The following is a 14,346-nucleotide window of genomic DNA, read 5'->3' as shown; positions in this document are numbered from 1 at the left end:
TAACTTATAAATATACTTCCTTTATTAAAGATAATTCCTTTAAGTGTCCCGTACCGGTTTTTAATCTTAATATATATTATTCGTATTAGTCCTTCGAATATAATAATAGTTAAAACTAAAAGGAAATAATATATTTTCGTGTATCGGTCGATTACTATTAAAGTACTATTTACTAGTTCTTTTTAATAGTAAACGATAAATAATCTTATAATAAAATTTATAAAGATCTTTTATTAAAGTCTTTATAAGATTAGTAAGGGTTATAGTTTTTTATATAGTTTATATTTTTTCGTAACGATTCGTTAATAAATCGGATACGAATCGATAAATTTATATATATTTTTAATTATACTTAGTTAATAGAATTTTCTTTTTATTATTTCCTTCGTTTTAACCCTTTTAAAGTAACCCGTTAAAGGTTTATTATAATATTAATTAAGTATTTTTTAACGTACCGAACTTTTTACCGGGATATAAATATAATAACGGTACTTTAATAATCCGTTTTAGTTTAGTTTTTATTAAAAGTCTCGTAGTTTTCCCGTTTACGTAACGTTTCGTTTCGTTATATAAAACGAATTATTAGTTTATAAGATTAATAATAAGTTTTATAATAAAGTAAAAGGATTTACTAACGTAACCTTCTTTTATATAATTACGGACTATATTAAAGTTTTTAAAATATATTATATTATAAGTAGTTTCGGTTAAAAGTCGTGAGTTAATAACGAGGTTCTCGAACTTTTCGTTCGAACTTAACTTTTTTAAAGACGAGTTTAAATTTATTAAACTTATAAAGACTTCTCGTTTAACTCTCGTTATAAAGACGCGACCTTTTCCTTTTAGTCTTAATTATAAACTTGTTAGTGTTTTTATTATAAGATTAACACTTATTACGTTACCGTTAACTTTTATTATAATATAAGTAAAAAGTCTTTATAATTATAATATTTATCGTTAAACTTATAGTCCGAACGACGTAACGATACGTCGACGGGGTTTCTTTTTCCGGTTTAATATTTAATTTTAAAATTAAATAATATTAAAAATATATATTATTTAATTTATCGGTTATTTAACTTTTACTAACTTATAAACGTCTTTAAATTAATATAGTTTAATAAAACTTCGACTTTTTAACGACTTTTATTTAAGTATTATTATTAATATTTAAAACTTTTTATAATTATTATTATTTTTTAATCGAAGGTATTATAATTTAACTTTAATCCTTTTTATTTCCTTAATTAAAAGACGATCGGGTAGTATTTACTTTATTCGTTTAATTAAAATAGTACTTTAAAACCACCCTTTTTTAATACGTTCGTTTCGAGTCGAGTTTATAATTTAAAATTAAAGTACTTTAATAACGGTGTTTTTTTAAAATATATTTTAAGTTCGTCGAAAACTTTTTACTCGTAAGTCGAAAACGTAACTATTCCCGACTTCTTTTTATTTTATATACTTTTTAAAAGGTTATTAAGTAAGGTTATAATTTACGAATACGTAAGGATAAATCGTTTATAAAAGTTATAAAATTTTAAAAATACTTATATATTACGGTAAAACTTCGACTTTAATTACTTTATAATAATAATTATTCGTTCCGGGTTTATTTTAACTTTATAACGTATAAAGATAAATCTTAAAAATTCTACCTTATTTATAAAAAATTTATACTTATATAAATTAGTATATAGTTAAACTCGTTTAAGTCTTTTTAACACTTCGTATAAATATCGTACGTATTATTTCCGGGATTAAAAGAATATTAAAACGTTATTTATATATATTATATATATAATATTAATTAATCTTTATAAGATTATATAAATATAGTATTAAAAGGTAGTAAGAACGTTAATTAAGTCGAAAGGAAGAATTATATACTCGAAGTAGTTATATCGTATATAAAACACGGTCTTTTACTTATTACCCTTTTTAATCCGGATTCGATAATAAATATCCTTAATATTAAGTTTAAAGAAAAACTAGGTTTTATTTATTCGATTTAAAATCTTAAAAATTAATAAAAAAGTATACCGGTTTTTTACGGTAACTTTATTTAACTTACGATAATCGACGTAAAGTCGTAACGTATTATCTTTTTTTAATATAAATAATATAAGTACGTCGATTAACGACTTAAAAGGACGGATACGTTCGTTTTATAAGTTATCTTTAATATAAAGTCGTAACTTTTATATAATTCCCGTTTAAATAACGGGTAAATTATTTTATATAAGAGTTATATATCCGGTAAAAGATTTATAATATAATCGGTTTATTTAAACGACGGGATAATTATCGTTTTAAATATATTAAAGATATTTATAAAGTTTTTTAATTCGGTAAATAGTACGACTTCTTTATAAGTCTTTTATTTTTTTATATTAAAAGGATAGTCTTTATAAAAACGTTTATTTAAAACTATCGGGAGTGTTATAACTATATATACTACCGTTTCGTTTCGTATAATTTTTATAAACTTTTTTAAGACTTTAATATAAATCTTTAAAGTTTTATACGTAAATCGTTATAGTATTCTTATTAAAATATTAATATTTAACGTTTTTAAGTTTATAATACTTAATAAAATAAAGTTAATATTCGGACTCTCCGACTTATCGAGTACGATATAAAAACGAATCGTCTTTTTAATCCTTCCGTAAAAATCCGTAAGAGTAATAAAGACGTTTTAAATCTTAAATATTTAAGTTTCGAAGACGTTTATTAAACACGTTACCGGATTAAAATGTCTTATTTTTCGTAGTTAAAGTCGTTTTATAAATTAAATATTTACGATATTTAACTTCGTAATAATATTTAAAGTAATAGTCGTCTTTTCCTCGACTCTTTCGTAATATATTATTAACGTATTCTTTAATAATTTATATTTTATTTTTATCGTTTTTTTTTAAACTCGAAAAAAGTAATTAAAGGTTTTTTAACTTAATAGGTTTTTTAATAATAATATTTTAAATAAGTACGTTTTTTAAGTAATTATTTACGTAATATTTTACTTTATTATACTTAAAGTAAGTAACCGAAGGTTTTTTTTACGACTCTTTTTTATTTTATAAACGAAAAGGTTAAAAGTTTATTATATTCCTTTTTTTATCGTTTTATAATTTTTATAACCGTTTAAACGGTATTAACGTTTCTTTTTTTAAAATACGTTCTTTTACGGTTTATCGTCGAGTCGTTTACGACTTTCCTTTAAATTACGAACGTTATCGATAAAATAATTTTTTACCCGTTATATAAATAATAATTCGGTTTTTACGTATAAGTCTCGAAGGTTAATCTTTTTATAATCGATAGTTTCGTTTAACGTATATTTAAGTTAATTATTTAATTTAAAATAAAAAGTCTTTTTTTAAATTTATTAAAAAAAACGTTATTTACTCCTTTAAAAAATATAAGTAGTTTAAAAACTTAAATAACGGTTAATTAAGTCGAAAACGTATCTTTTTATATAACTTATAAACTTATATCGACGAGTCGTTCGTAATAAAAACGAGTATTATTATTTACTCTTTAAATTTATTTTAAAAACGTTCGAGTCGTTAACGTTCCTCGAAATCTTTAACGTTATATATATATTAATTTTACTATCTTTTAAACGGTTTATTTATATAGTTATAAGTAACGACGACTCGATTACGAGAATTCGAGAATTCGTACGGTTTAACTTTAAATATTATTTTTAATTTTAAGATTTAAAATTCCCGGTCTTCGAAAGTGGAATAATTCTTATAAACTTTAAATAATAGTCGTATTTTTAAATCTTTCGACTTACGACCCTTTTACGTTTCTTCGTCGACTTTTAAGTTATTATTTAATTTAAAAGAATTTTCTTTAAATAATAAGGTTAAAGAAAAAGAAACGGTAAATTTATCTTTAATCTTTTCGTTTCGACGAAAGATTCGTTAACGTTTTACGTTCTTTAAAACTATAATCTTTTCTTTAAAAGTTCGTTTTTTTTAAGTATTACTAGTCTTTTTTTAAACGTCTTTTTTTCGTCGTTTTTCTTTTTTATTTATTCTTTCGTAATAATATTAATCTTACCGTTTTCTTCTCCTTTTTTACTATTAGTCGGTACTATTATTACTACTTTAATACTTAAAGATTCGGTTAAGTCTTTAATCGTTAATTATAAGTTAAGGTTTTTAAGGATAAAGTCGACGTTTATTTATAAAAGACTTATAAAACCTTACGAACGTAAGTATATAACTCGGTTTAACCTAGTAAAGGGTAGGTTTATTACTTTTTTTTTTAACTATTATAAAAAGGTATTTATAAAAAAAAGAATTAAAATTATTATAAGTAATTATAAAATAAGTCTTTATAATAAATTAGTTAATAAAAAGTATTAGTTTTAAAGACGAAGGTAAGTGTATATTATAATAAAGACTAATTCTTACCCCTTCTTCCCGGTAAAAAGAAGGGAGTCCTTTTATTTAAGGAGAAAGGTTTTTTACTAACGTAGTGTTAACGTGTGGTTAGGGACTAGTTATACCGCGTCTTATTATATAAGCCTAGTCACTTAATTCGTAGTCTTTGGTTACGAATCGGTTATAATATCGTTATAGTATATTAAAAAGTACTACTTTATAAAAGTATATAAACGAACGTTAAGGTTTATTTAATTATTTATAATATTTTAAGTACTTTATCGGTGTATAACGTTAACCTTTAAGTGTTACGTTTATTATACTATAGTTTTAAAATACCGGGTTTAGGTTTTTAAACGTAATAAAAACCTTTTTAATAAAAAGGAAAACCTCCGTTTTTCGTCCCGTAATATAACCTTAAAGAAAAGTCGGTCTTTCGTTTTAACCTAACTTTTTAAAATAATCCCTTCTTTAAGTCTTTAATTTTAACGTCGTAAATTAAACGTCGTAATACCGGTATAAGGGAGGGTTATCGGACCGAGTAACGGACTCGTAATCTCGAAAGTAAAGAAAGTAAAAGTAATTACTTTTTCTTTACTTATTATAAAAGGAGAGAGTCGTCGGTAATAAAATCGTTTATATAACGACGTAAAAAAGAAGACGAACTTTATTAAAATACCTTCTTCTTTATAGTTTTCTTAAAAATTTTTCTAAAAACTAAATCTATTAATATTTTACACGTTATTTAATAATATATATTAATATTTTTAATTTATAAAAAATATTTTTAAAAAAAAGTTATTATTAAACTAAAAAAACGACGTATAATTAAATAAGTCTATATAATTATATAATAATTTACCGTACTTTTCTTTTCCGTTACTTAATTTTTATTAATAATAACCAATATAATAATTAAATCGGTTTTAATTTAATAAAAACCCCCGTACCCTTACTCGTACTTAACGTATACGACGACAGTAACGACAACACCGTAAAGATACACGGTGACCTCGATAACGAGTTACGAACGGAATACACCTTAAATCCATTTTTCGGTCTTTAATTTAAGTAGGATAAGTTACTCGTCGAGAATAAAAGAAACGATACTTTATCTTTATAAATATATTAAAGTAGAGTAAACGTACGACTTAAATAAGGGTAGTTATATAAAAAGACTAGAGTACTATTATTAGACTAGAAGAACGACGTGTAGTTAAATAAGTCTGTATAGTTGTGTGGTAATTTACCGTACTTTTCTTTTCCGTCGTTTAATTTTTATTAATAGTAACCGATACGATAACTAAATCGGTTTTAACTCGGTTAATTCTCTTATAAGGAAATTATAACTATTTTAAGTAGTCACTTATTAAAGTTCGGGATAATATAAGGTTTAATTAAGTAAACTATTTATAACGGATGTGATATTTATACGGACCGGAAACGATAGGTGGAAGGTAAAGTTATCGTCGTATAAGGTCTACCGTTATTTGTTAAGTTAAAAGACGCTCGTCGGTTCGAAAAAGTAATAACAATATAAGACTCAATACAAACGTAATGTCAACGTCGACACGATCGTGGCCCGTCGCGTCAATCTTGTCTTCGGCAGGACACCGATTGTGGGGACGGTCTCTTCCCTAGCTGTCCTTTTGTTTCGTTGCCTTGTTTGGCTTTCCCGTGCGAGTTGCGACCCGTTTGATCTGCCGTCTATCTTTTCATTCGTCCAACGCGCACTTTTAGTGGGCTGGTGATTACTGGATGTTGTGTGTTGTACGTTGTGCTTTTCTACGATGGTTGTAGGCGTAAGAAAACACTCCCTTCCCAAGTTCTATTGAGTCGGGGCGGGATGTCCAGGATTAGCTAAGCACGCGATTAGATAAGCCGCCCCTTTGTCATGTGACTGGGTAAGCTTTTGATCGAAAGTCCGTGCGTAGTAGTAAATAACAAAAGGGAATAGGGGAAGGAAAAGGGAGATAGAAAATTCAAGCAACTTCACATCGAGAAAAGTAGAGGTAGGTTGACAGGAGCTTCGTTCAAAACTCCTATCGCCATTCATCGAGTCCATCCTTCCGCAAGTGAATTCATCCTGCAGAAACAGGTGAGATGTTCTAGTCCCAAACACAGATCTGCTTCGCCATTTCATTGGTTAGGTTTTGTGTTTGTAGGGCAGGCATCCCATTCAGTTTCACTATGTGGACCTCTTTTCAGCCACGCCTAACTAAAATAGGTATGGTGAAATAAAGGCCTAAAAAGATACTTCTAGACATCGGACGCGTCTATTGTTGTTTATGTTCGTTGTCTTCTCTTTTGTCGACGAGAACTCACGCGTAAAGGCCGTGCGAGAAATATAGTAAACGGGAGGTAAATAAAAAAGATATAAAGAAGTAGTGGTTAATAGGAAAAGTAATAAGGAGGTCGACGTGGTAAAAAGAAAAAAGAGAGAAAACAAAGAGTAAGAACGAAAAAAACGAGGACGACAGGCTTAAAAGGTAAACAAACCAGCGTTGGCGAAGTACGGAATACGGCGGCGGCGGCAGCCGTGGCCGACGAAAAGGAAAAGGAACGGGATATTTTGTGTCTCACTCCCTTCCCTCTAGCGGTGCTGAGGTCGTTTTCGGTTGTCTTGAGCCTTGGCCGGAGCTTTGGTGCTGGTCGAAGTCGTCAACTGAGCCTTGAACGGAACCATAGCCTGAGCCTCGGTCGTGACGGATGCAGGTGGACAGGGCAGTTGATGGACAATTCATGGTTCAAATATGAGTCGAGAACGACCTCAGTAGAACTGATGCTTTGGCTTCCGGTTTGGGATCACACGTGACTCTGGGAGAAGCACCTTGGTCACGGCATCGTCACTGTCCCTTGTCTTCTGCAACACAGTGACATCGCACGCAGTCTGGCCATTTCAACATAAGGCCATGATGTTTTCAAGATTGCAAGCCGTGTCAGTTGTCCGTTCAAGAACAGAATTAACAACGGCGTAGTACTGGTTCGCTGTCGCTACTAAAGCACTCGCATGAAAGTGCCACTCTAGGGCATAGGGCACCTTGTGGGGCGTTCCTTCATTGCAGGTCTTGTCCTTCAGTGGGCAAAAGGGACGCTCCAATATAAAACGAGATGCTCGTCTCCGAATGGCAGCGCTTCAACCAGGCACTACCACATGATGTAGGCCATAAGAAAATCCCAAGAAAATATTGACCATAGCCTTCTCCATTTGTGATGTGAGATGCAGTTGCCAATGCATTTGGTTGGAGAATGGTTGGAGAATGGTTGCATGTGAAGATGATTACACCCACGTCTGTTTTCGAGTCGACTGCACAGCACAAAGCCAGCACTGCTGTAGAGTAGCTTCTGGCTTACCATGATCCGTGTGCTTCATCAATGCTTCAATACGTCATAAATACTCTGTACAGCGGAGGGGACGTGGAAGCGCGAGGTCGACAAAATACACATTCGTCTGATATCTCCACAGCCATGGATTCGTGGCATGTACAACATACACGTTTGCTGCCTCGTTGTCTGGCATTCAGAGTTTACTTGTACTGCCCGCGTCTTTGCCGACGATGGAATACGACTAGACAAGATGCGCATCCCGTGAGAGAAACTGGTGGCTCAGTACCTCTCTGGCCGTACTCGCCCTTCTGACCCATCCCTGCCTCCTACGGGTCTGGCTGTCCTCGAGTTTTGATACCCTTTCCCCTTCTCGCCCGTGGTGAGCCCAGCACCCCCGATCATTGACTCCAGGCGATCGACGCTGCGCAGCCACCGACAGATACGACACTCCATCGATCATGTTAATCTTTATTGATCAGGCGCGGCATCGGCGACGCTGTCGTCTCAGCTTCTCGATATGTCACTATTCCCCTCCGCTCTGGGTTCATTAGGATCAGGCCCAGAGCGCAAAATATGTCGAAATAGAATAAGACGAACAACACAGTCCCAATAACTACATTCTCTGCCCGAGCCCGAGTGGCGACGAACAGAGGACCACTTGCATGCAGACTGTTGAGCCACGGCACTTCAGACCTGTTGTCGTGTTAGAGGGCTCTATTTTGCCAGTTGGTCAGGCACGGGCAGCTACAGGGTGCAAACGCTGCAGTGCGCGCCCAATAAAGCTCACGTTTGGGAAGGCGGTGAGTAGCGGCAGTAGGTGGGCTAGCTGGAGGATTAGTGGTCAAGGAGCAGACCAGCGCCACCACAGGCGTCCATCTCGTCAACGCAAGCAGTTGCGATTTCGCAGCAACCAAGTGACCAGCATCCAACTTCCCATCCCAAGCTTTTCCGTACTGCCCACGACCATCCACGACATCACTCTTACACTCTAACCATTTTGCTATCGACGTCCTCACTTCATTCTACCGACTGCACTCTGCATTCACACCCCCGCCACACACACACACCCTCTCTCCCTTACACACACCACACAACATGGCCTCAAGTACCACCAAGGCCGACGACAAGCCGGCCGCCGCGTCGACGACCACGCCCGCCGACGCGAAGCCCGACGCCGCCAAGGCCGTGACGCTCGGCGAGGACGACGAGTTTGAAGACTTTCCCGTCGACGACTGGGCGCCCGAGGAGACGGAGGCGGCAGGCGACGGCACGACGACCAGCAAGCACCTGTGGGAGGAGTCGTGGGACGACGACGACACGAGCGACGACTTTTCGGCGCAGTTGAAGTGAGTAGCGAGTAGCGGCGCCAATAACACGCCCCTCCAGCACAATGGCCTACTAACACACCCAGGGAGGAGATCAAAAAGGTCGAGGCGGGCAAGAGACGGTAGACACGATGTGGCAGAGGATGGACGATGGACGACGATGACAAAGACAATAGCAGACATCAACGGACGACACTCGATGGCCCTGGCAATGCACCGTGGACAGGAGACGAGCATAGCTACGAACAACGACTGGGCATGGAATGGTTACAATACAATGGCGGCTGTGTGCAGCATGGCCTAGAACGCACTGTCGTAGTACAGGTACACAAAAAGAATATATTGCATTCATTCACTAAAGTTCATTCACAGAAGCCCGCTGTCATTTGTGCTTTTGCATGTCGACTATTGCGTGTTTTGAGTAGACCTGACTATCTATGTTTCCAGTCTGCTCCTGAATTCCTATTCCTCAAGACTGTTGTTTGATCGTCATACTTGTGCACATTGTTCCGTCGCCCCCATGTGCACTCTTGCTTAATCCTTGTGCTCTGTACGGTCTGTTCCATTGCCCTTACTCCCTCATAAACTCACTTGTTCCATTGCCCTTTACTCCCTCATAAACTCACTTGGCGCTCAGCGCAGCGACACCCGGCAGTTCTTTGCCCTTCAGCAGCTCCAGGCTGGCACCACCACCCGTCGACACATGGCTGAGCTTGTCCTTGACCTTTGATGCCGCCCTCGCCGTGTCGCCGCCACCAGCAATCACAGTCTTGCCCTGGCCGGCCGCGCGCACGGCCGCGGCCAACATGGCCTTGGTGCCGTCGGCAAACCTGGGCCACTCAAAGACGCCAGGGGGCCCATTCCACAGAATGGTCTGGGCCTTGTCAATGGTGTCCGCAAACAGCTTGGACGAGGCGGGGCCGCAGTCCAGGCCCATCCAGCCGTCGGGGATGCCCTCGGCGTCGGTGGCGCTTCCCGTTTTGGCCTCTTTGTCAAACTTGTCGGCCGTCACGTAGTCGACGGGGAAAACAACCTTGACGTTGTTCGTCTTGGCCTTGTCCATGAGCTCTTGCACCGTCTTGGCGGCTTCCTCGTCAAACAGCGAGTCGCCAATGGCGACGTTGTCGAGCACCTTCTTGAACGTAAAGGCCATGCCGCCGCAGATAATGAGCGTGTTGACCTTGTCGAGCAGATTGTTGATGGCCTTGATTTTGTCCGAGACCTTGGCACCGCCCAGGATGGCGAGGAAGGACCGCTTGGGGTTCTCGAGCGCCTGCGCAAAGTAGTTGAGCTCCTTCTTCATGAGGAAGCCCGCCGCCTTCTGGGGCAGGTCGATGCCAACCATGGACGAGTGGGCGCGGTGGGCCGTGCCAAACGCGTCGTTGATGTACACGTCGCCGAGCTTGGTGAGGCCCGCGCGGAACTCGGCCACCTTGGCCTCGTCGGCCTTGAATGTGACCTTCGTGCCGTCGGCCTGTTTAACTTCAACCTCGACCTCCTCCTCAAGGTGGAAGCGCAGGTTTTCGAGCAGAATGACGGCGCCATCCGCAGCGTCGGCCACAATCTTCTCGACCTCGGGGCCCACCGAGTCGGGGGCGAAGGTGACCTTGGTGCCGCCCAGCAGCTTCTCGAGCTCGGGGACCACTGGCTCCAGGCTTAACTCGGCGTCGGGGCGGCCATCCGGACGTCCCAGATGGGACATCAGGATGACCGCCTTGGCCCCTTGCTCGAGGGCGTACTTGATGGTGGGAACAGCGCCCCCGATGCGCCGCGTGTCCGCGACCTTCTTGCCTTTGAGCGGTACGTTGAAGTCGACGCGAATTAAAACCCGCTTGCCCTTGAGCTCGACGTCCTCGATTGAAAGCTTTCCAGACAACGACATTCTGTGCTGTGGTAAGTTTCTTGCCTTTCATTCAAGAATGACAGATGGAATGGTAGAACGGCAAAAGGTGGGATGATGGGATAGGACTGGACAGCGGGCAAGGGAAAAACATAAGCAAAATGGGATGAAGTTTGAAACTTACCTGTTCTCGATTCTTGCAGCAGAAGCAAACGTCGGATAGTCGGGATATGTGTTGAAAACCTGGTTCGTTGTGGGTTGATATATGGGCAATTCAAATAGTAAATCGAGACGATCTGGCTGAAGCGTTCTGATATGGAGGATGATAAAACGCGCAATATCCCTCCCTACTGTTCTCTAAAGTAGCACGCTCAAAAAGATCGCCAGCGCAGCTTTGATGTATGAAGGGGGGAGGTACCGCCCAATGGCTGCGTATATATCGCCGTTAGTCGGAGAAGGCATTGTAAAATGAAGAAAAGTGATGATGATGAGATCGCGTAAGGAAATGGGGGTGGGCTGAAGAGGAGAAAAGGACGAAAAAAAAGGAAAAATTTTCAGACGGGGATTTGTTTTTGGCCTATTGTGTTTTATCCCCTGTGTGCCTTGGCGGGGTAACAGGCTGCTGCCTAGAATCAAAACAAAACAAAAACGGAACCACAAACGGCAGGAACCAGTCAGCGCGCTACTTTGCTCGCTGAAATTGGAAAATGAGTATTTTCGTACCTTCCTGCTCATTCCAGATTGATTTGTTATGCGCCTTTTCTTAGGAAGAGGTGACCTACGGGCATTATTCAGTGAGCTTAGAAGCTTCACTTCATCTTGGATAACGTTTTGGTACAATCGATACTGAAATGGGACAACAATAACGAGGTGCACAACCGAAAATCGAGAAGTCGAAAGTGGTCGAAGCGTGCGTTGGTTTGGGGACCTCAGGCACACTAGGCATCTAAACAAACTAGCGTCAACAGACTAGTGTCGTTGGGGACTCGCTGAGTAAAGAAAAAGAGAAAGAGCGACTCCACTCTTGTCGCAGTCGATTTGAGGACAACGTACATTCGTATTGCAGGAGGGGGGCACGCAACTTTCCTTGCCTGGCGAAACCCTAAGCTACCACTGATGGGTCTGAGAGGACCGAGAAGTGGGTCTAAGGATCCAAACAATTCCCTCTCCCCCCAGCCATGTTCCCAAAAACCTTTGGCTTAAAAAGCATTACCAGCTAACTGTCTGTCTCGTCATAATTTGGTGGCATTTTAGTGGAGGTTTGTCGCGACGTAGGGCAATTTGTAGTCTGGTTAGTTTTGTGCAAGCGGCAATTGAGAGCGTGACGAAATGCCGTGCTTTAAGGCTTCGACTTTTAAATTTTAAGGTTGGCCAGCAACGGAGATGGTCAATGGAAACCAAACGATACATTTAAGAAACAATTACAACAAGAGGTTGGAGTGTGTACAAAGGTTAGTTCAGTAAAAGGTACTTGTGAAGGTGGGATATTATTTTGTAAATGGTGATAATTTTAGGCGAGGTTTAATTTTTTTGGAATGATTAAAGGCTGTTAAAGAATAGTAAAAGAAATATAATACTTGTATAAAGTAAATAAGGAATATATTAAGGGAACATATTAGAAATAGTACTACATATCGTTAAAGATGATCGTTCGTGAAAAGACGATATCCCGAAGTGCGTTGATTATTTAAGTGGTTGATACCATTTAGTAAAGCCTGCCCGAACCTTCAACTCCTTTTGTAAACTATTCCGTGTAAGACAAGCTGAATGTATGGATGACACAATTAAAATACCTCTCACACTTTCCCGACTATCATATTTTAGACCACTTTCTTCCCTCTATAAAAGAGACATGTTATTATCATACAAGACGCCGTAACAAAGGTTATCCTCCAGGTCTACAATCGTTGACTCGTAATTAAACTCTGTCGCACCGAGTCGGGTAGCCGGGCCGGGATATCGTCGTTGTCGGATGTCGAGTCCGAATTGTTGGCGTTATCGTCATCGTTGTCCACGGGTCGCGGCAGCGGCTGCGCGCGGGGCGTCTCGATCATGTGATATGCCGGCGTAGGTGTTTTTCGTTTGCGCTCCGATGCGTCAAACGAGCCCCGTGAGCCCGTGCCATGCTGCGAGCCCGTGCCATCGTCGGTGCGCATGCGCTTTACGGAATCGTAACTGGTACCGTTGGCTTGCGACGAGGTGGACGCGGCTGCCATACGACCTACCGGTGGTCGGCGAGCTGTCTTTGGCGCCACGCAGCAGGCCCATGCGGATTTAGATATGGTGAATATTAAATACATTTTATTTGAGAAATATACGGACTAGTTAAGTGAGACTTTGGTTCAGAAGCCAGTGTGCCTATAATAGATAAGACTGGGAAGTTAGAGAAGGAGGAGGAATAGAATAACAAGTAAATGGGAGGCAAGGTTTAAACATTTGATTAAATATTTTATTTATAATAAGTAAACCCTCCACCGATAAAAGGACTATCCTCTAGAATAGTGAAACGGTGTAGGATGTCTGCCCTGCCAACTCAACTCTCACCAATGAACTGGCGAAGCAGATCTGTGACCAAGACTAGAACTCCCCACCTGTTTCTGCAGGATGAATTCACTTGCTGATGGAAGGACTCCGATGACCGTCGGTAAGAGCTCCCGAAGGGAAGCTCCTGTCAACCTACCTTTTCTTTTCTCGATGCCCCAGTCTTACGTGCTATATCTTAATGTTTGCCAAAATCCGGCGTCGTGTCGTAACAGTTCTTATAGTATAATGATTATTTGGAATAGTAGGAATATGTTGGAGACAACATGAGATATTGGATGGATGAACAGATAAGATAACAGTATCACGGTACGACAAAATCTTCGTTTCAGTTTTCTAGAATATAGTAGTCCTCAGGTGTGGAACCAGAAACAATGGGTATAAGAAAGTTCGTATTAAAATATACGTCTATTAGTCACGGTAATATACTACAGTAATTGATCAGGATTCAATCCACCGTAACTTGAGACATCTGAAACCTTGCATCAAAATACTTGGCTTGGATGTCAATACGAAAGTGGTTTGTTGGAATGTTGGTGGCTTTTAGAGCAGATCATACCAGGCGTCGGGAAATTCAGAGCGCAAATCCTTCAACAAAATATTAAACCCCATCGGGAACACGGGAAAAAAATCCATGTTCGCGTATTTTCCCACCTTCTTGTTATCTTTCCTAACGGCGTCAAAATTTTGTTTTTAAAAAAAAGTTTACATTACTTTTTAGATTTAATGCAATTCCAAATTTAACCGCAATGGCTTCATTAACTAACTCAGTTTCCTACCTATGTCCATTCGGAAATGGAGTGGAGGACAACGGTGTCCGTGGTTGTCGTAACAATAGGTAATGTCTGTTTTAATTTAACGGACATGTACAGCAAACGTGAATGAGTACGGGGTCGTGTTTTGGTGGGAAAATAGA

The 14,346-nt window shown here is 38.7% G+C and overlaps 3 protein-coding genes across 3 annotated transcripts; 1 reads left to right on the top strand and 2 right to left on the bottom strand.

Moving 5' to 3' along the window:
• Window positions 1-8,819: 8,819 nt before the first annotated feature.
• SPBR_08957 (26 proteasome complex subunit DSS1) lies at window positions 8,820-9,175 on the top strand (the record flags this gene model as incomplete). Its single annotated transcript, XM_040767083.1, has 2 exons — window positions 8,820-9,070; window positions 9,136-9,175. The coding sequence occupies 2 exons, from the start codon at window positions 8,820-8,822 to the stop codon at window positions 9,173-9,175; spliced, it is 291 nt and encodes a 96-aa protein (XP_040615108.1).
• A 496-nt stretch (window positions 9,176-9,671) lies between these two features.
• On the bottom strand, window positions 9,672-10,931 carry SPBR_05035 (phosphoglycerate kinase; the record flags this gene model as incomplete). Its single annotated transcript, XM_040763312.1, has 1 exon — window positions 9,672-10,931. One exon carries the CDS (start codon window positions 10,929-10,931, stop codon window positions 9,672-9,674), a length of 1,260 nt encoding a protein of 419 aa, XP_040615107.1.
• A 1,856-nt stretch (window positions 10,932-12,787) lies between these two features.
• Window positions 12,788-13,105, bottom strand: SPBR_08958 (uncharacterized protein; the record flags this gene model as incomplete). The annotated part of the gene is made up of 1 exon (XM_040767084.1): window positions 12,788-13,105. The coding sequence occupies one exon, from the start codon at window positions 13,103-13,105 to the stop codon at window positions 12,788-12,790; it is 318 nt and encodes a 105-aa protein (XP_040615106.1).
• Between the last annotated feature and the right edge of the window lie 1,241 nt (window positions 13,106-14,346).

Source organism: Sporothrix brasiliensis (assembly GCF_000820605.1).
Source record: "Sporothrix brasiliensis 5110 chromosome Unknown Cont21, whole genome shotgun sequence".
In the NCBI taxonomy this organism is placed as follows: Eukaryota; Fungi; Ascomycota; class Sordariomycetes; order Ophiostomatales; family Ophiostomataceae; genus Sporothrix; species Sporothrix brasiliensis.
Note: the sequence above shows the minus strand (reverse complement) of the source record. Positions and strands in the feature narration are given on the sequence as shown.